The sequence below is a fragment of the Fusarium coffeatum genome (assembly GCF_003316985.1).
Source record: "Fusarium coffeatum strain FIESC_28 chromosome Unknown BRIP53273_contig_191, whole genome shotgun sequence".
Taxonomy (NCBI): Eukaryota; Fungi; Ascomycota; class Sordariomycetes; order Hypocreales; family Nectriaceae; genus Fusarium; species Fusarium coffeatum.
The window spans coordinates 22,749-47,072 of NW_022157984.1; the positions used below are offsets into that span (position 1 = coordinate 22,749).

Genomic DNA, 24,324 nt, shown 5'->3' on the forward strand with positions numbered 1-24,324 from the left:
CAGGAGAATTTGCGTGGGATGGTTCCTTGGCTGTTGGTTGTTGAGCGGAAGCTTTCCCCGCGTTCTGTGCCGCAGGTTATTATTCTTGGGCACGGAGCGAATGCCGAAATGTGGTGCAAGAATGGTTTGCAGACGTGGGGGTTCAAGCTGGAATGAACAGATGTGTCTTTCCCATGAGGAGCCGGTTATGCATGTAACGATGTTTCGATCGGAAAGGTCCAGTTCAGCCCGTGCCGGATTGTCTTTGCACATGCTGCAGAGGCAGAGTTGTGGGATAACATTCCAGCATACTGGGTACTAGCAAAGCTAACACCACAACATCACACAATCTCTCTAAATCATAGGCGTGGGTCGGATTTGTTTCCGGTACGTTGGTCCAATGTTTCGGCAAATGAGGTTCTGGGTGGAAAATTTGGGGTTTCACACAATTTGGAATTCTCGCCTGTACAGACTCAATCTTACCAAGACAACGAAAACTGAGTAAATCCACACATAGGAAATCGTTAGATCATGTTTTCCAATTGCCCTAGCAGACAATGGTCATGTGGTGCTTTGCAAAACCACCATACTGAAGTCTGCAGGTTAGGTTTCCCACTCGTTAGCGTTGCTTACCCCAGATTTTTCAGCACGTGGGGGCACAAACCGGTTTCCGCGTGGGGGTCACATTCAAGTGGAGTCCTTAGATGAACTCATCATGTTACCGGAGTCAACGCCGATAAACCGAGAATAGAAAAGTACCACCTTCTACTTCCATCTCCTCAAGCTCAACCAACAACAAAAATGGCAAAAATCGCATCAATCAGATACTACCGTGTAAAGCCACGATGGCTCATGGTGAAAGTCGTCGACGAAAATGGTCAACATGGATGGGGTGAGGCGACGCTTGAAGGACATGATCTTGCTGTTGAGGGGTGTCTGGATGAGATGATTCCGAGGATTGTTGGACAAGAGGCCAAGTAAGACCACATAACCTCTTGGATTATTTGTTGCTAATGAGGTCAGTGATATTGAGAATATCTGGCAGACGTTTTGGCGACACAACTTTTATCGCGGCGGACCGGTTTTCATGTCTGCCATGTCTGGAATTGACATTGCACTATGGGATCTGAAAGGTAAGATCGAAAGTTCTGTTCAGTATGCTTAGAGTTCACAACTTTCAGGCCGTAACTTGAAGGTTCCTATTTATGAGCTCCTAGGCGGCAAAGTAAGGAACAAAGTCCAAGTATACTGTTGGATCGGCGGCGACCGTCCCTCAGATGTCGAAGCAGCAGCGTAAGCTACTCTCTCCTAACCAAAATCCCTTCTAACAAAACCAAGCAAAAAACGTCTCGAGCAAGGCCTAACATGTGTAAAAATGAACGCCACCGAAGATCTGGGCTGGATAGACTCTCCCTCCGCCCTCGACAGCACCGTCGAACGTCTCAAACAAGTAAAAGCTCTCGGTCTCGACGCCGGTCTCGATTTCCACGGTCGCTGTCACAAAGCCATGGCGAAACAACTCGCTCGAGCACTAGAGCCGCACAGACCTTTATTCATTGAAGAGCCGATTCTCGTGGAACATCCTGAAGCAATCAAGAAATTATCTGATCAGACGGTGATTCCTATTGCTTTTGGGGAACGGCTGTATACGAGATGGGATGTCAAGCGTTTTCTTGAAGATTCAAGTGTTGATATTCTTCAACCGGATATAGCACACGCAGGCGGTATTTCCGAAACGAAGCGCATAGCTACCATGGCGGAAGCATACGACGTCGCTATAGCGCCGCATTGCCCATTAGGACCTGTCGCTTTTGCAGCGTCTGTGCAGGTAGCCCTTTCAACGCCGAATTTTGCTATTTTGGAGATGAGTTTGGGAATGCATTATAATACGGAAGCTGGGGATATTGATTTACTTACGTATCTCAAGGATCCTAGTGTTTTTGATTTGGAGGGTGGTCATGTAAAGGCGCCGACGGGGTATGGATTGGGTATTGAGATTGATGAGGCGATGGTTATTAGGATTGCGAAGGAGACGGAGCCTTGGCAGTGTAAGACCTTCCATGGGCCTGATGGAGGGATTCGCGAGTGGTAGACCATTTTGAAAGTGGTTCAATCTAGAACAATGGCATTCTATGTTTCATTGAGAATTTACTAAAAAGAGTAAATACCCTCTTTTACGGTTGAGCTTGGCAGTCGTCTTTCGATCGCTTGTTGCAGGTACCGTTGCGGTCTATGAGCCAATTGAATCAGACATTCAATTCCGACTTTCAGACAGGAACATAACAACAGGTCAAATCATTCGCCCAATAGTAAGTATTTCGCTTCCGGTAGTCATATTTATGTGGAATGCTGGCCAATAATGTAACCTCGTATCTGTATAGTAAGCGGGTTTGTATAGTCAGCGGGCACCAAAACGTGTAAGCAATAATTCCTAGATTAGCTATTATGCTTAAAACTGACTTCCGATTAGCCTATTCGGAGCTCAATATCTCGTCGAAATTAGTTCGAGCCTCAAGACATTGAAAAATGACACCACGTTAGGTTAGCAATGTTTTTTGAAGGCGGTAAGTCGCATGATCCCGGGTTAAACATTTCATGCCCTGATGCCTGAGATTCTTGTATAAATATGCGCTCCGACATCTCTTATCTGAAAATCAATCACTACTCAACTATCACTCTCAAACCAACAATCACTTCTTACGATCCAATCATTATGAAGTTCACTTCGTTCGCTGTCGCCTTGGCTGGAATCACCTCCGTCAGCGCTGGTTGGGAGTCTGTCTACATCGTCAACTCCCGCAAAGGCAATGAAGTCTCCAGTGGGTGCGCCTACTATACCGACAACGCCAACGCGTGGGGACGCCGACCTGATGATTACACCGACGTCACCCACGGACGTGTCCACAACTGGGAAGGCAAACGTACAGCCTGTAAGTTTCAACACATATTATGATCTGAGAAGGTCTTTAGTCTAATAATTGTCAGGTCGATTTGGTAGTGGTGTCACTTTCAATGTCGACATCAATGCCGACGCCTATGAGCAGAGAAACGGCGCGTGGGTTGGGGGCGGAAATAATGGATTCAAGCAGTTTACTTGCCACAAGACTCACGATAGGGCTGTTGTTGTTCCTACCCTGTATACTGTGGATGGATGGACTGTTCAAGGCATTTACTGGTGCAGGGAGTATGTTGGAGGTAAGCGAGATTGGATTGCATAGAGTAGCCACGGCTATGGTTCATAGACCAATCGCTGGCTCCTCGGTGTTATTCTAGACTTAAGCATTACTTTCAGGAGAGTGTTGACTGAGCACTCTACTATGGTCTAATGAAATCAAGAAAACATTTGTGGCTTATCAGAGATTTTCAATCCGATTACGACATGTGAACGGTGGTCGGTCTTGGGAACTATCCCAGGCTGGGATACTCGAATTCGCCTCTTCATAGCCTTGCCCACCTTCAAGGTGTTCGGTGACTTGGCATCCTGATCAGACCAACGGGGTTTCTTGCTGGGGAGGAGATAGTAGGAAATCAAACCCGAGAAAATCCAATATTGACCCGTTAAAAGAGTCATCAAGTGACAGCCACTCGGGATTACTGTAAATGCCTCAACATGGATGTCAAAATCGAACCAACCACTCAACAACCAAAGGTACGTCAGGAAATCGTCCACTAACAGAATCGTTGTCAATAAAGTGTGGGAACTCACCAAAATCGCCACTCTGCTGTTAGTACCCCGGCTACCCCCAACCGTCCAACGGGTCCAGCCTACTGGTCCGCCAGAGAAAAAAAGCAGTTTGTTAAAACTTAAGCATATTCTTTACCTTAACTGACTAATGTGCGTGGGTCCATGATCCACGGGGTTATGGCTCAATTCGTCCAAGGTCAATGCCAAGACACCTTGATAGATACAGGTGCGAACCCGGATAGACAGAAACACCATGGTGAAGGATTTTCTAGATCGGATGAACAAAGACGCTGATTTGTCAATTGACCGTAAATTAACTGGTAATGACGCCACTGCGAGGCGATTTCTGGTTTAGTTACTGGGTTGTTTGGTGATGTTGGGTTGAATTTCACTCATTTTGCGGCTGATGCCCCCACGACAAGCACCAAAAAGTAAACATGAGCCAATAGTTTATGCAAGGTCTAGATTGTTCGGTCGTTCTTTGGTTGCATGTTTCCACATTATGGGAACCCGGATGCTACGATAAACATGCAAGGCCAGTCAAAGACCTGTATAAATAGCCCCAAACATCACCTGCATAGTCCATCTTGTCTCCTCAGCCTCTCACAGTCTTGACAAGCCTTTCAATCCAAACACTCTTCAAGATGATGTTCAAGTCCACCACCGCTGCCATGCTTCTCTTCGGAGTCGCAAGCGCCACTCCCATCCAAGGCCGCGCTGAAGCCAGCACCACCAAGTCCGCCTCTACCTCCTCTCCCACCAGCGCCTACGACTGGTCTGAGGGCTGGACAAAGGACTACCCCATCCACCAGTCCTGCAACGCTACCCTCCGTCACCAGCTCTCCAACGCGCTTGACGAGACCGTTCAGCTGGCGCAGCATGCTAAGGATCATATTCTGCGCTACGGGCACAAGTCTGAGTTTGTCCAGAAGTACTTTGGCAATGGATCTACTGCTCAGCCTATTGGATGGTACGACCGTGTTGTCAACGCTGATAAGACGGGAATGCTCTTCCGATGTGATGACCCTGACAAGAACTGCGCCACTCAGGATGGTAAGTTACCTTACTCTGGATTTGATGACTGAGACTAACTATTATAGCCTGGGCTGGTCACTGGCGAGGCGACAACGCCACCTCGGAGACCGTCATCTGCCCTCTCTCCTTCGAAATCCGCCGCAACCTCGACTCTGTCTGCAACCTAGGCTACACCGTCGCCAACTCCAAGCTCAACACCTTCTGGGCCACCGACCTTCTTCACCGCGTTCTCCACATTCCTATCATCAGCGAGGAAACAGTCGACCACTTCGCCGAGAACTACACCGACGCCCTCGCTCTCGCCAAGAAGGATCCTTCCAAGAGCGCCATCGACAGTGATGCTCTGCAGTACTTTGCCATTGACGTCTGGGCCTATGACATTGCTGCTCCTGGAAAGGGATGTACTGGTGAGGTTGAGGAGGAAGAGGAGGAGGAGAAGCCTACTGCTACCAAGGCTGATTCTTCCAAGCCTAGCGCTACTAAGGAGGCTCCTAAGGAGTGCCATACCCATGATGATGGTGTTGTGCACTGTTCCTAAGGAAGATTGGATTTAGATAGATAGCTTTCGATTCTTATGACCCTTTTTGTTGAGCTTTGCTGGACGACTGGTCTTCTTGATAGAGAGAAGATCTAGAAGTACAGATTCTGGTCTGCTTTGGTAGACTGGGAGGCCAACCATGATTTAATGATAATAGACTATGTTTATATCCACAAGACAACTAGATCTGAATTACGATGTGACATGAAATTGAAATTGAAATTGTTCAATAAGAAGATTCCTTGAGATAATTCTCTCTACTGCAGACTATCTGAGAAAGGATCATTTTAGTTAATCCCCAAGTCCATTACTTCCTTGATATGCTTACACAAGCTACCGAGTATCCATCCTTAAGGAGCCAATATTCGCTGCTGAAAACACAGGCAATATCCCTCCCGGATCCTCCAACCTCCCAACCCTCTCCTCCAAACTCTCCTCCCCGTCCATCAACTCCAACTGCCTATTAACCAACTCCTTAACCTGCCCCCTCATACCAACCATCTGCTCCCTACACAACTGACAATACGTTTCTAAAGCCTTAATCCTCTCCTGCAAAGCCTCTATAACCTCCCACGCAGCCGAACTATTCTGATAAGACCCCTTGAGCTGCATCTCCGCCTCTTCCTCATTCCGTTCTACCGTCTCTTCTAAATCACTGATTCGACAAACAAGACTTTCGAGTTGATAGCTTCCTTTTTGATGAAGAAGTGTTTCGAGATCTTTTACTCTTTGTTTTAGAGCTGTGATGTCTTCGTTGGAGTGTGGGAAGGTGGCTGGTGTGTGAAAACATGAGAAGTGGCCGCAGTAGCATGTTGCGCCGGGGAGAGAAGTGTTATGGTGGAAGCCCATACATCCGCACCGGTGGCCTTTTAGAGCAGGTGTTGTGAGGATGTAGCGACATTGGCCTTTTGGTAAATTTGTGGATTCTCCTGGTGGTGCCGATGCGGATTGTGTTGTGCGGTCCAGACCATGGTCTCGATAAGATTTGGACATCTCTGCGGCTTAAATCGTCCTCCGGTAATAGACTTTTGGAGAGCTTTGAGGAGATGAAAGAGAGGGAAATGAGGATTCCCATTTTATTCCAAAGGCATCGCCACTGCTCACACGACCGGCCCGGTGGAAGACCTCGGTGTCAATGCCGAGGGGGACGTGGGGGTTCCTATGAGGTTTCTTTAGAGTAAGCAATCGGCGCTAAAGAAGAACATCCCACGATCTGCGGGGAAGTGCTTCGGGATTAAAAGTGTTGGTGTTGTTGCCGTGGAATGCGGGGAGCTACATAACGTTACATTATTCACATGATGAATGAAAAACCCGGTATCGGAGATAATTGTCATTGAGTATAGCTTTGGTCTATAGTTTACCTATTCTATGGAGTGATCACTATTTCTCCTTCGCGCTCATCAACCTTTTGTTAACTCCCAGCAAAACAGCATAAAGCGTCTCGATAGTCGCAACATCAACCCCCAACTCCCTCCCCTTCCGAACAGGATATCCCAAAATGACTTCCACCTCCATCGGCTTCCCATTCTCACAATCCGTCCTCATACTACTCCCAATAGGCTGCATACTCCAGATCTTATCCATCAACCGATCAATAAGATCATACTTGAGCGGCACATCCAAAGCATTAGCTACATCAATCACCTCCTTCATAAGCCGTCGTGTCATTGGTGTCGAGAGGTCAGATGAAGTTAGCCAAGTGTGTGTGTCCAGGAGTGTTAGTGCTGTGAGACTGTTCCATGCTGCGTTCCAGACTACTTTTTCCCAGCGCTGGACTTGGATCGAGGGGACGATTTGGAAGATGGTTTTGCCGATTGACAGGAGGGATTCGAATTGGGAGAGGTGTTCTTCGTCCGTCGTTGTGGAGGTGGGTTTGTTGGGATAAAGACCGATTTGCATGTCTTCGGATGTTGTGTGGTGCACGATACCAGGTTCTGGCTGTCGTGCTCCTACCCATGTCTAGAACCTGTCAGCCTGGCTTTGGCAGTGTAAACTTTCAGAACTTACTACGCAGGAAATAATAGTTGCACTGGGAAAACGCTCTCGAAAAGCATCTTCATTGCCCACACCGTTTTGGATGATCACAATCGTGGTATTGTCCCCAACGCCAGGAGCTATATCCGCAGCTGTACTAGCCTGGTCGACTGCCTTGTTCGTACAGACGATGAAGTCAAACGCCTGGTTCGCATCCTTGACTTGTCTCAGGACTAAACATCCCAAATCAGCATCCCGTTTTCATCGTGTGTTTGCTTAACTCACCACTATCAGGTTTCACATGGTGTTTTCCATGGTTCTCACTGTCAATGCTAATACCATTCGCAGCAACAGCCTCATAGTTCGATCGTGCAACGACTGTCAAGCGAACATGCTCTCCACGACTGAGTACGAAAGCGTAGAAAGAGCCAATGCTTCAAACATGTCAGTTTTTGACCCAAGAATTGATCGATTGACTTACGCCCCCAGGCCATAGACCAATACTTCCAACTTTTTATCACTCATTTTGACAATTGCTTTACTGGCAAAAAACGTGGTTTTGGTCGGGATTTATGTGTTACTTTTCCAAAACCCCTCACTTCAGAATAAGCGGGTTTCGTCAGCGGGCTTTTCCCCATGCCAAGCTAAGGGCGTGGGGGTTGCCGAGATGCATTACCGAAGACTGGGATGATTCGTTTCTGCTGCTGCATGATGTTATTGTCAAGTGTACGTATTTAAAGTCCCTGTTATCATTAGTCAGGGTACGTCGGCTCTCTTCTTGTTTAGACGCTCATGGCCAAGCCATGTCGTTGGAGTCATGTCCAGCCTAGCCCGCATTTGAAAAATGGAAAAGGGTTCAGCTGGGGCTAAAGTGTTCGCAGGGATGGGAATTAATCTTGTCTCTATGCGTTCACTTATCGAAGATGGTGCGCCGTAATTCCTCGTTCAAATCCATAGCACGAGGACTTATAGTATCTTGCTTCTTCATATAACCTTTGTTCCAGAGAAGAACCTCGCTTGGGCTTAACGGGGATAATAGATTAGACCCTGCCAGGATGATTCGGCAACACATCTACAAAATGCTTACGCTCTGGTGACAAGACACAAAATAGGGCGATAGAGTATAGGGTAGGCTGTCTGCTAAGTCTCGCAGGAGATTGCACGGCTGAGTAGAGCAGGTACCTTATCGTATCTTATCTTATCGTACCGGTCCTCCAAAGAGGCCTGCTGCTTCACCAGAACGGTTTGCACGCCAGGCCGTTACGGATTCCCCACCGCGCATTTCATCACCCATTAACCCTCCGAACCTTGAACAAGATCGGCTTCTTCGCCTTCAATGTCAAACTCGGATTCCTCATCTCCACATCCCCCAAAACCTCCATCTCAAAATCCCTAACCAGCCCCAGCAGCAAAACCTTGAAGTTCAACATCGCCAGCGCCTTGCCGGGACACATCCGTGGCCCGTTGGAGAATATTTCCATGGCATATGGACTCAGAGCAGCACCCTCCCATCGTTCCGGCCGAAATGTCTCGACGTCGTCGCCCCAGATGTGAGGATTGAGTTGGATCATGGCTGGTACTATTTGTACCGTCGTGCCTTGGGGAATGTCAACCCCCGCGGCGGTCATGTCCGTCTGGGCTTCCCAGGGTATCATTATGATCGGGGAATAGAGGCGTAGGGATTCGCGGACGACGTTCTCGAGGAAGGGCAGTTCGTCTATCGCTTTGGCGGACATGTCGTTCGTATCTAGCGATTGGATCTCTTTTCGTAAACGATCCTGCGACGCGGGGTTCTTGCCAAGTGCGTATGCCGTCCAGATTAAAGCGCTGGCGGTCGTGTCGTGCCCGGCAGCAATAACCTGCATGGTCTAACCCACAAATTAGCATGACATTATTGAGTCAAGATCGGAAACCCACTCACAATATCAATCAACTCGTCCTTCGATAGCCTCTGCCTTTCCCCAGCGCTCGCCTCAATCATTCTTGTCAACAAGTCGTCCGAGAGCTCATCTCCGCTTGCAGCCTCCACCTCAGCAGTGCGTTGCTCAATCAGCTCCGCCATCATGGTCCTCAGCGAAGCTTTGGCGCGAATGAAGTTCAGATTGGCAGACACAGGCAGCCACCGCAGCGGGATGAATGGATTGACGAAGCTTATAATCTGCCCAGCAATAGGCTGTGCAAGAATGTCGTTGTAGCATCGTTCGAAGGATAGCGGGGAGGACCGGGAGCGAAAGTCGCGTAGTTCTTTGCCGAGGAGGGAGACACCGATAATGTCGAGCGTGACGCGGGTTATGAGGTCTTCGACTAGTCAAGGTTAGATAAGCGCGCAATGGCAATGTGTCTGATTCCATACTCTCGATGGTTCCATCATCAGTCCGCCCCAAGGACGTTTCGATCTCGCGATTGAGCTTGTCGGAGTAGGCCACGAACGTCGGAAACAGCTTTCGTATACTCGGTCGCGATAACGGTCCTATTCACGTCAACACAACACGCGCATTAGTACTCTTTCGCACTCACCTGCAATGATGCGCCTCAATCTCTTGTGCTGATCCCCAACACTGAACAACAGCCCGACACCCAAAAACTCCCCTACCAAAGTGTGGAAAAAGCCTGGTTTGGCAAACAGGTATGCGTTCGTCTGCAGCACCTCCCGACACGCTTCGAGGCTATTCACGAGTAAAACCTCTTGATTCAGCCAGGAGAGACACCTGATGAAAGGCGCGTCAGGCCAGCGTCGCATCCACTGGAGGTACAGGTCGTTTGGGCCCGCGCCGCGGAGGATGCGCAAAGCATGACCAACGAGAAGCTGATGATCCTATGACGATGAAAGGGAGCGTGTCAGTTCCAGGAGGGGACAAAGGTTAACGATCAACGCATCTTACCTCTGGTCCTGGGAGATGTCGCAGTCGCGAAGAGTGCGGGCGGAGGGCATTGGTGATGAAGGAGTAAGAGATGAGGCCAGCAAGACTCAGTGCTATGACCCAGTGGAGTGTCGAATAAGTGGGGTCCATTGCCCTGGAGTTAGAGGTGCGCTTCACGAGCAGAAGAGGAACAAAAGGACTTGGCGCCAGGAATGTCGCAATGAATGCGAGAGATGTATCTTTAAAGGAATCTTACCATGAATATTAATCTATCACTATTGCTATTATTTATATTCTGCATCACTTGGTAAATGCTGCTTGTCTGGCTCATTTAACTGGAGCGCATGCTTCTCAGGTCGCCGCTTACTCAGATACACCCCCCTTGCTAAGTGCGCGGGCAGCAACCCGGGCTTCAAAACGGGCGCTGCAGCCCATTAGCTATAGCGCTTACAGGGGCAGCTCAGATAACAGCTACAACAGCAGCCACAGAGGCTACACCTTCTAAAACTCTCAACTGCAGCATTGATCTACGGCAGGCTTCAATTCACAGCTAAAAATTGCCTTCTTGTCACTTCTTTCTTCATTTCAATCGCATGTAGTTAGTAGGTTCTTCAGCGCAATTAATAGGGGTGGTGGTCCAAAGTTACAGGACTGGCTCTGTGTGCACTGGGACTGATGGTAGTGGTTCCTACGGGCGGGCACCCGAAAGTGAAATGACCAAATGGTGTAATCATGTCTACAATAAAGCTAAAAAGACACGGAGACGTTCAGGTCTGCGAATGAACAGAACATGCGGACATCTCGTCGTGGAGTAAAAGTCTTCAAATCTCGATTAACAAAACTAATTCCAGGCGACAGCTTGCCATAGCTCAACGTCGTCAATGGTTTTTTTCCCGCTCAGATTTCCATATTTGCTAAGCATCTCATCCGTGCAATCCACCAATTTCTCCCTGTCAAAGTACTCGAGAGTAATGTCCAGAATATGCACCAATGGCGTGCAGATGTCGAACCAACAAGAGTCACGTCCAACAGGATTCAGGGCACGGTGTGATTCAACCTCCCCCGGTTCAATTTCTTCCTCCTTAATGATGTTCTTGTAGCTCCATGGTTGATCGAGAGTGAAGTTGCATTGTAGCACGGAACTCCGTTTGTCAACTGGTGTAATCTCTGTCATGGATCGTCGTGTCATAAAAGGGTAATCGGGGTGGTCGGGAGCCGTGAATATGCCTCGGGCCACGATGTCGGAGTTCATGGTTAACCCTGCAATCATAGGCTTCATGATGGTGTTGAACATTTCGGTTGAGTAGTTGAGATCGGGGTCTCCGTCTAGAGTCAAAGTGTAAGATGCCAAAGACATTCCTTCATCGAGAATCTCCGTTGTGTGTACCACCAGCCAGTCGACAAATCCTTGTATGACTGAGGACGTGAATACTTGATGCGACCCCATGTGGAACTCCTCATCCTCTTCATCCACTACGGTCTCGGCTGAGTGGGCCACTTGACCAGGTGAAGGTGAATGTCCGCACGTTCTCATGATGAAACTGCGCCATAGGTTGACGCGATGGTCGATGTATAATTTCGGGTTCTCCCTACAGAAAGGGATCAAGCCAAGTGGGTGACATTCTGGGCGTGGCCCCGAAAGCCGATCTTCGTTGATGATCAGATGACGTATACAGAGGCGCTGACGCTTCGTGATCTGGTTGAGAAACCGTATGGCCAACGAAGCGGCGGAAAAATGGCGTCTTCTTCGATATTTGAAGATTGGGCCCCTATAGGCGGTATCGAGGTATGTCTTCTGATACCAATTCGGAATCTGGTCGTCTCCTTCTTTTACCAAATTCCATTCTTCAGCCAGTGCTGTTGCTTCGGCTAGAGAAGGGGTCGCCCACGGAGGGAAGGTGAGGTCGAAAAAGTCGAGAGCGGAATGGGACGAAGACCAACCAGGTTTGCCTAGATCAACGGCTGCTGCAAACTCCTCGGGGTATCGTCCTGCAAAGGCTCGTAGAACTTGGGAAACAGCCTGGTCCAGTAAGTAGGAGTTGCTATTACATCCACTTGTCGCTCTGAGGTCGTCAATGTCGTCGCGACTCCTTAAACAGCCGAAAGTGTAGCGCATTTCAGGGCATCTGGCATCTATAGCGATGCACTTTTCGACCTCAGCTTTTACTGCGGCCATGTGTTTACCTAGATCAACACTCGAAGAATGATACATGTCGGGGGTTATCTGGTGTCGCAAATGTTGTAGAATGGCTAACTGTAAGTGACTGTAATCCATGACAACCACTCCCAGTTATACCGCTTGTTTCTGCCAATCTTTTCTGTAAACAGTAGAGAACTTGATGTTGTTGAGACTGAATAGAAAGTCTTGTGTCTCCAAAGCGATTGAGCGACAGGCCGATCGGAGTGAAATGTCGATGGGCTTTCCGCCAGGCTGAACAAGCTTATTCGTATCACCATCGTAAACGTAGCCACCATCGACCGTGGAGTAGTTTTGGTAAATTTGGTTGCGGAATTCTGAGGGTAGTCCTAGGAGACTTGCCCTGGGAATTTCGGATGATACCATGATGAAACGATTGATGCTGTTGAAGATGGTGGAAGCTGAGATTGAAATCTGGCGGTGGTGTCATTTTATAGACTGTTCACCTGCAGTCAATGTGACTCATACAGCGATATCGCAAGAGCCACTGCAAACAAGGTTGAAGCCAACACCAAGCCACACAATGTTACAGGCGAAAGAAGCATCAAGCTTCTACATCTAAAGGCATTGTATCAACTAGTTAAGGTTTTTCTGTGGAGCGAGTCCTGCAAAGCATGCAGATTAAACAACACAATGATAACCGCAGGTTGTGGACCCGATTGCTATTCAAGGTCCGGTCTCAAGGTATGTATCTCGACTCACAAAGTTAGTATCATGATGATTACCATACAAGCTCTAGAAGAGAGGTTAGTAAAGGAGGGAACCGGTGAAACAGAGAGGCGTCGCTCATCCTCCTCCTTTCACAGGTTAATTTTCAAACACTTTCTCATCGAAATAAGATAAATCCGACCGTACAGCGTGATTGCCGGCGAATTAGCTATGGCTAGTTGTTCGTAGTATGATTGATACATACCATCCTTCAGAGCAACAATCGCCCTTGGGCACGATAGTGCCCGGGAGAGTATCTACAACAACTAAATTTCAGTTAGTAGCAGATCGACCATCGTTATGGAATAGATTGCTTACCGGCCCAGCGATGACCAACATCAATACCACACACCCAAGGTGGATCGAGAAGTCAAAGGCCTATGAATACCTCAAAAAGGATAGCCCCAACAGCAAATCGATCATGAAAGACCACCAGGTCTTTGCTAAATATAAACGATAAGTTAACGCCTGCATGGAAAGCAACTTATCACTCACCGCTGGCCCTTCTTAGCTGCGAGGCCATATCCATCACCATCCATCAATATACCACTCCGGCGATGTTCGGAGCCTTGCTATCTAAGAAGAACGCACTCAAGGCCCTCTATCGCACCGTCACGAGTCGCAAGGATAGCGACCGAGCCGGCAAAGTTGGTGTCACGAAATTGAAAGACCTTAGCTGGTTAGTAATGTCTCAGATAAATCAGAAAAGGAACCTGTCGAATTTGAGTCCGTTGTTAGTGGGAAAGGACTTGAAGACGGGGCGAGGGTAGGTTAGTACCCTGCAAAGCTAAGGGGCTGGCTGCACTCGTCAGATTGCATTCGCTCATGTTGGGATCCTGCGAACAAGAAAGACTAACGGAAGGGTTTGAGGAGGAAGGGGAAAAGCTTGTAATTAACGCCGTGGGTTTTAACACGATAAGATTAATCACAATGGCCTTTTCCCATGTCAAACGGGAGATAAGGCGACCATTTGAAATGCGGTTTTTGTGGGCATATAATCTGATCCACCCAATCAATACCAGACATCTTAAATCAGGCTGTGTTGTCACGCCACATTAGTGGCCTCCCCTTGGGGCCTGAATCATAATTGCAGTATCTCTGGCGTTTCCCCTCATTTCATAGCCTAATCTCATGAAAACCTGGAAAAGACACATCTGGATTCATCCCTGAGCTGCAGGTTTACCAAGATCCAGGTGTGCCATTGCCCTTATTACTTCCGTATTTTCACCCAGCTGTCCCTTTGTGATAAACAAGCTGTCATTCGTGGCTTGTTTTTCGTTAGGAAGCCTCTTATGGACCCTGTTTCCACAATCGGACTGGCTTCTGGAATCTTAACATTCCTCCAAGCGGCCCTTAAACTCACGAAAGTGGCTTACGAGATACACAGCTCACTCGATGGTGTATTAGATGATAACAGGCACACAGAGAGTTTGACGGATCGAGTCAAGGAAGCAGTGGAGAGACTAGATACTGGGAACAGCGGGCTTTTAACAGAACAGCAGAAGTCTCTTCACTTTCTCGCCAAGAAGTGCCAAGTGCTTTCAGCAGAGCTAATCAATGTCCTGAACGATATTAAGCCAAAAAGGAAATCTTCAACTCTCCTCAGGGCTTGGAAAGCCACTAGGGCGATTGATCGGATCAGAAACCTCGAGCGCAGGCTGGGAGATTATCGTGGCCAGCTTACCATGGCACTGGTTGAGTTGGCAAGGTAAGCCCTTTTTAATTCCCCACTTTTTGAATAATGGCCGACAAGAAATATATCTGAAGCCACTAATAACTTTCGAGACCTACTCTCGCTTGGTCAGAAGAACGCAATCCAACTTGAGGCTTTAACAAAAGCCTTAGAAAATTTGCGCCATGGTGAAATTACGGACGAGATCACGGACATTGGCAGCCAGGCTTCCAACCACTTACGGCAACTTCTCAACATCGACAAAGAGGCTCTCCGCGTTATCACACAGCAACATGTCCTGAAGAGTTTGGAGTTAAAAGGAATCAGTAGCAGATATGACGCCATACATGAAGCTCATAAAGACACATTTAAGTGGATCTATGAACCAGTAGATATGGTCACAGATCATTGTAGGTATATTGAGGCCCACAAGGTAACGGTGAATCTCGTGGAACTTCAAGAACTGGCCAACTAAACCTTCTACAGATACAGAAAGAAACCCGGGAAAAGTTTATGGGCTGGCTGTCATCCCCATTGTCAGAGTCTCCAATCTTCCATATATCTGGAAAGCTTGGATCAGGAAAGTCAACCCTGATGAAATTTCTCTATCGCCACGACAGGACCCAGGCAGAGCTTCAAAAGTGGGCAGGTAAGGTGCTCATATACTATATTATCAAGGAACAGACTCTCACCCTCATAGGTTCTAAATCGCTTGTTTTTGCCAATTTCTTCTTTTGGAGACATGGCTTGCCACATCTAAGAACTATATTTGGTCTATGCTGCTCGCTTCTACACGATGTTCTCAAGAAACGCCCTGACCTCATTGCTGAAGTCCTCCCGGAGTGCTGGAAGCAAGCAAAACTGGCGCCATGGCATATACAGGATGAGTTGATCATATCAAAAGATGTTATAAAAAGCGCACTACAGCGGCTCCTCAATAACGAGCGAATCTTTGATAGTCACCGATTCTGCTTCTTCATTGATGGACTCGACGAATTCGAGCCTGGTGTCGATAGTGGTTTGGACTATATTGACTTAGTCAGAACCCTTCGTCTTTGGACAGTTCGAGCAACCGGAAATCTCAAACTCTGCGTGTCAAGTCGGGAGGATCCAGTTTTTATGACTGAATATGAACAAGACCCTGGCTTTCGACTTCAGTACCTTACCAGACTTGACATGCATAACTACGTTCGTGATCGCCTCACAGATATGAAGAATCCAGAGCTTCGAGATGAGTTTGTGCATGAAATTACCTATCGTTCGTCAGGCGTGTTTCTATGGACTCATCTCGTTGTCACCACTATTCGAATTAAGCTGTCGCACGAAGCTAGCGATGCAGTACTAAAGGAACAGCTTAATTGTCTTCCGCGCGGGGCTCAAGCTCTCTTTGAGCATGTTTTGAATAATCTCGAATCGAAGGACCAGGAAAAGACTTTGAGAACAATAAGCTTGTTTCCAGTCGCCAACTCCTGCATGGGGTTATCGTTGCTTGCATTCTCATTCATGGACGATTACGAAAAAGATCCAACGTTCTCCATACGAAACGATCTCACAAACGACAAACCAGACGGAAAGACCCTCCAGAAGCGGCTTCATGGTATTTGCGGAGGGCTAATCGAATGCCACTACGATAATTCCACGTCATCAAATTGGCTTACATTCGTTCATCGATCTGTCCCTGACATGTTCCGTACAAATGCACAGGTACCAGAGTTGAGTAGTCGAATGGACAATGCTCTTGACGAATGGGACGTCGTCGATGCCTATTCACACTTATGCTTCGCTGCTATCAGGGTTTCAGACATGGATGAAATAACAGTGAAGTATAATTGTAGACGTATCATTCGGATGCGCCTCACAGAAGAGGTAGACCAGTCACCATACAGATTCCTAGAGTATCTGTCGACATGGATCGACAATCAATGGCCGATCGTTCCACAACCCGCACGTGAATCGCATTTGGAAAGGCAGTCAAAGTGTGTTTTAGTCCACAATCACACACGGGGTCTCTTCATAGGCTCTGAGTGCACAGGGCCTATTTCGCACAGATTCTTTCTCTGTACAGCCAGTATAGCAGCAGAAGAGGGTCTCGAGGAGTTTTTCGAATGGAAGACTCGAAACGATCAAGATCTTTCTCGCAATCCATTGAGAAGGCCACTGACCGCCCTGGTTGTTCTCGAGTCGCGGACATGGTATTACTTCTTTCGGTATCCGCTTATAAGCATCCATCACAAGAGCGATTTGATCCCAGATCCTTTCGGGTCCACTGGTCCTCATCCCAGCCGCTTTGCAGCTAAATCAGATCCGTTAACAATCTGGCAATTACATGTCGCGCGATTTCTGCTTTCTGGCGGCGAATTCTATACATGGACTTGGCCGGTGCTTGAACGGTTCCTAGAGGAAGGACTTGATTTATACTGTGAAATCCAAGTCGAAACCGACGGAGATGCGGCGGTATGTTTGTCAATTTGCTTCCCAGAAGCGAAAATCTACTACCGTGAAGAAGAACCGAACTATTATGGAGTGGAGATTCTGTTGTTGAGAAATGTTGTGGGCTGTTACGAAAGATGCAGAGGTAAGACAAGGCTCGAATGGGGACAGAGCTTCAACGGAGTCGTTTCGCTTCGCGAAGTGATCGCATCATATGAGTTCAAAAGTCGCAGCCGATTGCTAGAGCTGTTGGACCATAACGACAAAAGATCGATGAACTCCCAAACTAAAACAGATCATCAACCAATTTTAGGTATTTTTCACCCCCAGCACGAATCTGCCTATTAGCTAATCGCCCAATCAGCGTTCGGGGGTGTGGTGGGCATCTTTTGTGTCCTTTGTCTGCTCATATCAATTGTATTTGGATGATAAACCCCAAATAATAATATGTATGACAGCCCTAGAAGAGCTACTTCAGGAAAGAGGGCCGGGACAGCCCGCGTAACTGTGAATCGCGCTTAGCAACCAGGGATGAACTTGATAAACGCCGATGGGATTTATTATATTTGGGAAAGTCGCCAAGAAGCTTTATCGCATCTATGTTAAAGGAAGATAATCCCGAATAACTAGATAGATATCTCTTGCTTAACGGAAACCTGTTGAACCAAGCTTGAGAGTGTGCTTGGCCTCGAAACTTTCGGGAGCTATCTCACGTGATATCCAAGCATCAACAGTGAACGAGCTCAGCCTGGCGTAATCAGAATAGAAGAAGCTCGGTCGGAAGTGACTCGAGGCCATAAAATAGTTGCGTCATCCTTGCATCGATGGTTTTACTTTGTGATATAGCATTCGCATTCATGCACGGCATATTCATCGAAATCAGTGGAATATCTTCGGCTTGAGTTGTCGTTCTAGATTGAAGGAGAGAATGGACATTAACAAATCTGGCTGCTCTGTCAGCATGTCCGGCATTAATCCAAAGGACACCTCTTAGAAATCGAACAGACAACTGACCGGAGTTCGTGCGTAATATTTGTACTCTTCGGCATACAAAAAATTCTTCAAATGTGCCAAGTGTTGATGCCGCACCGGCTCACGGAATGGCTCAGATTCTTCTTGCAGACGCTTACTGACGTTGGGCTTAGGTTTGCTCCTATGCGGAATACACTTGCGGGCTGATCGCCTGAAGTCTTTTGGGATCCTAGTTACAAGGTATTCTCAGAAGTCGCCAGAGCCATGCGAATAATGGCGACTATGATTTAATAACTTATCACCCTCCGTCTATCCTTGTAGAAGCTACACATAAATTCCCTAAACCGTCAACTCTAAAAAGACACGCTAACACAGAAATCTATAAATCATCTTCCACCGAGGCCACCCCAATCTCTCCTCCCTCTCTTGTTCATTCATGATATGCACCCTCGCATACCTCCACCCCGTCTCGACATCCATCTCTTCCACTCTCACAATCCTCGTCCGATACCAAACCTTGTGGCACACGTAAAACGTCAGGATTATCGGTATCGCCAAAACCTTGAGGAAGAAATTCTGCACACCACTGGTGTTGGCGTCAGGCACATATACAGGCGACGCCGCGATCCAGATCTGCGAAGCAAGAACGCCAACGTATCCGATAAACGCACACCACGACCCTGTGACTCCCACGTGTGATGTAAACGGTAGCTGTTCCACTTCCTGTTTGTTTTGATACTGCCACGCTGAGCGGAAACGAATGTGGCAGAGACATATGCTTCCCCATGTAAAGAGTGTGCTTAAAGCGCTGATGGACAACAGCCAGTTGAAGATGGCGTCGTGGGAATCGACATCAGCGAGAAAGGCGAGAAATCCAATACATGATGCGAAGAGGATGGCCATGAGGGGACGCCCTTGACGGTCGACGTACGCAAAGACCTGCGGCGCATGAGACTGCTCCGCCAAAGCAGCCAAAGTCCTCGAAGACCCAAACACAGCCGAATTCCCAACACTAACAACAGCAATCAAGATAACAGCATTCATAATCCCAGGCAAAATCGAAGTACCCGCCTTTTCAATGGCAATAACAAACGGACTGGCCGTCGCATCAGCCACATTATCACCGCCAACGAGACGGCCGTCGTCAGAGGGCACCAACAAGCCTACGAGCAAAAGCGCCACAAGGTAAAAGATCATGATGCGCCAAAAGACTTGCTTTATCGCTGTCGGGAGGGATTTTCGAGGGTTGGCTGTCTCGGCGGCGGCGAGACCGATGAGCTCTGTTCCTGTGAAGGAGAAGGCTGATGTGACTAGTACGCTGCAGAAGCCTTTGAAGCCGTTTTTGAAGGCGCCGGGGTTACGCCAGTATTTGCCGCCTATGTAATGGCCTTCTGGCTCACCACCAATGTTTATCACAATGGCGAGAAGTCTGTAGTATCGTTAGTAGAGAAATTGGGATGCACTGTTGGGTGAAACTCACATAAAGCCAACAATGGCAGTGATTTTAATAAGAGAGAAAATGAATTCGGCTTCTCCATATGTCTTGACGCCGAAGAGGTTGATAACAACGATGGTAAGCAGAAATATAGCCACAAAGACTGATTTGCTAATGGCTTCGTTCCAGTAGCCTATCGTAAAGGCACCAGCGATTATTTCCAAGGGTAGAACAAATAGCCATTGCAAGCAGTAACTAGTATACACCGTCAGTAAAACTCAGATGGGCAGGTTAGAGCAACTCACTTCCAACCCATAGCAAATCCCCAAGACGGATCCAAAAACCGCGTTGAAAACGCCGAGAACGACCCAGCTATAGGAAACGCCACACATAGCTCACCCAGCGACTGCATCGTACAATACTGCATCGCGCCGATGAGGATATATGATAATAACACGCTCGCTGGGCCGCCTCTGTATAATGAACCGCCTGAAGCGACAAATAAACCCGTTCCTGCAAGGTTAGCTTACGAATGAGTACCATGAATGAACGTCTTACCTATAGCGCCTCCAAAGGCAATCATCTGTAAATGTCTCCCCTTCAGTTCTCTCGCCAGCGCTGTATTCGCCGTTTTCGCATTCGCAGCTCTTATATCGTAGAAGCGCTCTGGCGCATCGGTAGGTAAATAACCCGGTCTGGGCTCAGCGCGTTTGAAGCCATCGATCCAACTGTTATTTGTGCCCATCTCTATACGCGCGTCATCATCGTTCATTTTTTTCACTCGTGAGAATGAAGGGGGGGGTTGGGAATGAGAATTGATTTGTCGTAGTTCGTGTGACGAATGACGTTTTATGTTGTCGTAAATGTCGTTGTAAAGATTATTCAGCGACGAAAAAAAAAAAATTCCTGATTAGCTTCTGGAATGTTTCTAGAAGGTTTCTTCGGGTTTGCCACGGGCGTAAGATTGATAGCCGCTAATGGACAAGATCGTCCTGGGAGTGTGATAAAGATAAGTTCATGTTTTGGAGAAACAGAAATTGGAAGAACGGCATAAAAAACATTGCGGGGAAATTACCGGTGAGTGAAAGTGGAGGAAGCGCGCGTTTCAATGGAGATGAGATCAGCGAGTTACCGGGTCATTTCATGCTGTGCTTGGCGATTGTTATCTTATCGCATCACGACAAAATGGCTCAATATGCATGTTGTAGCAGCTCATATCCAGAGAACATGTCAGCTCATCGCAAGATCAGGTATTTCTGCCCATGGGGAATTTGTATCTTATCCACACTGGGTCTGGGGTTGAAGCCATCGTGGTGGGTTTCGCGTTGCTGTTACGTACAGGAATTGGGGTAAACATGTCATGAGAACACACGGACCATCCGAGGAGATCTTAAGAATAAGAGACGAAATAGTCTAGGCATTTTATGGACTCTTAGACGATCTTTAGGTTGCTATATTTTGGCGCCCTAAACTTTGGACGACAATTGTTCTGTCGCTCATGTAGGATCTCAAATCTGACAAAGTAAATGGTGGTATCCAAAAAATATATACAAGAAATTATTAACGACAATCAATTTGAAGGCTGCGCTCTCTGCACTTCCCTCGAACCACCCGCAATAACAGCGGTAGGAGGTTCTCTATACGCAAAATCCTCACGGGGCATATCCATAGACTCCCCCTGCAACTGATCCCTCGTAATCAAGGAATCGTGACTCTGCGTCGGACTAACAGGTCTCTCGCCAGCACTACTCTTGGACACAGAATCATGCGTCTTTGCCCAAATCCCCTCCGTCGTGCGCACAGGCATCTCATCCTCATTCTCCCACTGACTCTGTGCCCGGTTCGTAAGTCTCGTACCCTGCGACTGCGATCTCGAATTCGAATACCCGTCATAACTTTCAGAATCCTTATACTTCTTGCGCTTGACGCCACTGTCGCGAAGGAATGAGCCTAACGCCACGATGTTGCCTACTGCCGTGGCCGCGAGGATCTCTATGGACGCCCACATTGTGCGGACAACTTGACTGCCGTTTGCTTGGATGATGCGTGGGATGCGGTAGAGTGTTATTCCAACCGTCAATAACCCAAAACTGAAGAGCATGATGAGGAGAACCTTGCGCTTGGTGGGGATTTGCGTGGAGAGGATGATGGGGATGGGGAAGGCGATGAGAAGAAGATCGGTTAAGGCGTTGCATGAGCCCATCGTGAGCATCTGGATGAAGGCTTGACGGCATTGAGGGCCTGGGTCGGGCGTGACTTGCCAGTAGTGAGGAAAGGGTTGACATTCCGCGAGATCGCTAACAACGACGGCGAGAAAGGTTGCTGCGAGGGTACCGCGGATGGCGTGGATCATGATGCGATGTGATCTTCGTCGAGTAGCGCCAGCAAGACGCTCAAAGAATTCAAGGGTAGTAAGTTTCAAAACCCAGAGTCTGCACCCGTTAGCAATCATCCTCTCAGTTGGAAAGCCTCACATACACAGCAGCGTAAAATACTCTACTAGCCATAACCATTCGACTTCCGAAAATCCTCTTCTCAATATCATCATCACTCAAATCCAACCCATCCAGATTAACATTATTAGTGCCATTCTTGAGCACGAAATGCACGCATACTGCTCGTAGAATAAGCGGTGCAAGTGCTGCGGCGGCGATGATATCCTCCTTGAGTAATTTCTCGACGCGAACGTATCGACCGGCGAGTCGGGTGAGGATGATGGCTGTGCAAAAGACTGTGATCCACCATGAGACCAACAGCGTCGGTTTATCCTCCTGAAAGTCTCTGATGTCTGGTGCTGTAGAGTAGAGCGACATGGCGGGCTATACGCCCGAGAAGGCCAAAAATGAATGTAAATCGCTGGCAGAAAAGAAAAGAGCAATGAATAGAAAGAGGTGGGGGAAAAGCAAAGTCAAGGGTTCCAGGAATGCGGGACATAATGAATTCCCAGCATTTGGGATGGCGGATGAGTGACAAGTGACAAGGGGTGTGGTCCAGACAAATCATATCGCCGAAGTAGGACAAGACGTTGGGAATGGTCAGCTAAAAAGCGGCGCAGCTAAATCCGCTATCGCACGTCACCCAACCGTTCAGTCGAACTAAGCTAATGTCAGGGGCACGCCACCCATAAGCAATAAAATGACCAACCACTCACACTCAATACGCTGATAAGACAAGTCGAGTTTCAATAACTGCAACTTTGTAAGATAATACTGAATCTTATCATTCCGACGGAGTTATAAGTACGAATGGGTGAGACTATTCCCGATGGCTCGGACATTATCCATGTCGCGTCGTATCATCAAGAATGGCGACAGTTACATTGAAGAGTCCTGACAGCCAGGGGTACCGCATGGCGCCTTCCCAGAATTACCATTTACAGCGAGGTGCATTGCGAAGTCGGCGAGCGGAATCTTTTCCCCTGTGGCGCCATCAATCAATCTGAGGTAAGCGCGTATACAGGTGGACTGATAAAGATATTTGACCGATAAAAAATGAACCAATGATTGAGACTATCACTTGTCGCTGGACAAGATTGGTTTAGCGTTTTGCTGGTGGTTGAGACATTGGCTTGTTCACACGTGGAAATAAGCCCCTAATCACAAGCCAAGATCCGCGAAGGATTCATGGCGCGGTGCAGATGTTTTTCACATGTCGTTGTCTCATATCAATCTCTCGCCAAAACCTGGGGAAATAAACATTTGATCAAAGCATTCCTATTATTCAAGTCTGGGGATCGCCTTGTAAGGCCAGCCAAAGAAAATTGTTGTCGTTACATAAACGAGACGTAAAAGTTTGAGATGTGTCGCTCGTAAAGGTGGAGTGTTTTTCTCGCTCAGTTCAAGGTGGAGTTTTGTAGAGGTGGATTCTCGGTCGGCCTTATTGGTGGAGTAAGGATCCCTGCTCAGGGGATTTTGTCTAATCTTGATGGAGGTTATCAGCTGTCGTCTGCCTTCCTGAATTAATCTAGACTCGGATTTGACTTTCAGCCATTTTTTGAGACGAGCCGAGGATTGAAATTCTGGAACGTGTGTCTTGAGCTATGAGACAAAATGTGGAATGCCACGTTTCTGGGCTTTGGGACTAGGCTTGATTGGGTTGTTGCTCGGGCCAGCTTGTGAAATCTTGAATTTGCCTCTCAATGTTTCCAATCTCTCCATCATATGCTTTCAACAATTCATCCGCAGTGACTCGCCGTTCACTTCAAATGAGGATTCCCATCGCATTATTGAACGTAATTCTTCATGTCTCCTTTCAATAATCTAGCCCCTCTTACCAATATCCAACATGATACCACTCCGCTGGGTCCTCCCGCCATAGCGTCGGCCTTTTAACGATTAGCTTCCCCGAACCGGTAGATCCTCCGGATTGGCGTTCTGAAAGAGTTCAGCTTGCGAACCAAGACCTCGCTAGCCACGCCGATAGCGGAATTGTGTCGTGTGGGTTTCATCTGGAAATAGATTCTTCTAGAGCTGTAGGGTAATTGCTGTGGATGGTGCCAAGGTGCGATGGAATGGGAGGATCTTAGTGGGAAAGCTAATGGCAATTAGGATTTTATGTGGAATTGATCTGCATAGAATGAATATCACCTTGGATATCAAAGTGAATATCCTAGAATTATCCGTTGTGCATCAAGGTTTTAGAGCTGGAGTTTCACAAATGCTGTCAAAAACCGAGACAGATCCCCCGCACAAGTTATAGAGCGAAGACAAACGGTCTGTTATCCAGGTTATAACTGTCACAGAAAAGGAGTCATTAACCCTTACTATTGTTCTTTTTCTCTCAACCAAGCATCTTGTCCCAGGCACAAAAAAAAAAACATACAACAGTGAGGATTCCCC

At 47.7% G+C, this 24,324-nt stretch overlaps 8 protein-coding genes across 8 annotated transcripts; 3 read left to right on the forward strand and 5 right to left on the reverse strand.

The window, feature by feature from the left end:
* Nucleotides 1-780: 780 nt before the first annotated feature.
* On the forward strand, nucleotides 781-2,071 carry FIESC28_08221 (uncharacterized protein; the record flags this gene model as incomplete). Its single annotated transcript, XM_031162359.1, has 4 exons — nucleotides 781-956; nucleotides 1,003-1,112; nucleotides 1,161-1,272; nucleotides 1,318-2,071. The coding sequence occupies 4 exons, from the start codon at nucleotides 781-783 to the stop codon at nucleotides 2,069-2,071; spliced, it is 1,152 nt and encodes a 383-aa protein (XP_031013587.1).
* Nucleotides 2,072-2,692: 621 nt separating this feature from the next.
* On the forward strand, nucleotides 2,693-3,252 carry FIESC28_08222 (uncharacterized protein; the record flags this gene model as incomplete). Its single annotated transcript, XM_031162360.1, has 3 exons — nucleotides 2,693-2,909; nucleotides 2,965-3,163; nucleotides 3,222-3,252. 3 exons carry the CDS (start codon nucleotides 2,693-2,695, stop codon nucleotides 3,250-3,252), a joined length of 447 nt encoding a protein of 148 aa, XP_031013588.1.
* Nucleotides 3,253-4,308: 1,056 nt separating this feature from the next.
* FIESC28_08223 (uncharacterized protein) lies at nucleotides 4,309-5,237 on the forward strand (the record flags this gene model as incomplete). Its single annotated transcript, XM_031162361.1, has 2 exons — nucleotides 4,309-4,717; nucleotides 4,765-5,237. 2 exons carry the CDS (start codon nucleotides 4,309-4,311, stop codon nucleotides 5,235-5,237), a joined length of 882 nt encoding a protein of 293 aa, XP_031013589.1.
* A 1,380-nt stretch (nucleotides 5,238-6,617) lies between these two features.
* FIESC28_08224 (uncharacterized protein) lies at nucleotides 6,618-7,736 on the reverse strand (the record flags this gene model as incomplete). Its single annotated transcript, XM_031162362.1, has 4 exons — nucleotides 6,618-7,196; nucleotides 7,245-7,444; nucleotides 7,497-7,645; nucleotides 7,693-7,736. The coding sequence occupies 4 exons, from the start codon at nucleotides 7,734-7,736 to the stop codon at nucleotides 6,618-6,620; spliced, it is 972 nt and encodes a 323-aa protein (XP_031013590.1).
* Nucleotides 7,737-8,497: 761 nt separating this feature from the next.
* On the reverse strand, nucleotides 8,498-10,222 carry FIESC28_08225 (uncharacterized protein; the record flags this gene model as incomplete). The annotated part of the gene is made up of 5 exons (XM_031162363.1): nucleotides 8,498-9,079; nucleotides 9,133-9,515; nucleotides 9,565-9,681; nucleotides 9,729-10,026; nucleotides 10,094-10,222. 5 exons carry the CDS (start codon nucleotides 10,220-10,222, stop codon nucleotides 8,498-8,500), a joined length of 1,509 nt encoding a protein of 502 aa, XP_031013591.1.
* A 691-nt stretch (nucleotides 10,223-10,913) lies between these two features.
* FIESC28_08226 (uncharacterized protein) lies at nucleotides 10,914-12,635 on the reverse strand (the record flags this gene model as incomplete). The annotated part of the gene is made up of 2 exons (XM_031162364.1): nucleotides 10,914-12,296; nucleotides 12,369-12,635. The coding sequence occupies 2 exons, from the start codon at nucleotides 12,633-12,635 to the stop codon at nucleotides 10,914-10,916; spliced, it is 1,650 nt and encodes a 549-aa protein (XP_031013592.1).
* A 5,089-nt stretch (nucleotides 12,636-17,724) lies between these two features.
* Nucleotides 17,725-20,258, reverse strand: FIESC28_08227 (uncharacterized protein; the record flags this gene model as incomplete). Its single annotated transcript, XM_031162365.1, has 6 exons — nucleotides 17,725-17,827; nucleotides 18,509-19,480; nucleotides 19,532-19,741; nucleotides 19,792-19,858; nucleotides 19,904-19,999; nucleotides 20,045-20,258. The coding sequence occupies 6 exons, from the start codon at nucleotides 20,256-20,258 to the stop codon at nucleotides 17,725-17,727; spliced, it is 1,662 nt and encodes a 553-aa protein (XP_031013593.1).
* Nucleotides 20,259-21,056: 798 nt separating this feature from the next.
* Nucleotides 21,057-22,299, reverse strand: FIESC28_08228 (uncharacterized protein; the record flags this gene model as incomplete). The annotated part of the gene is made up of 2 exons (XM_031162366.1): nucleotides 21,057-21,918; nucleotides 21,965-22,299. The coding sequence occupies 2 exons, from the start codon at nucleotides 22,297-22,299 to the stop codon at nucleotides 21,057-21,059; spliced, it is 1,197 nt and encodes a 398-aa protein (XP_031013594.1).
* Nucleotides 22,300-24,324: the final 2,025 nt, after the last annotated feature.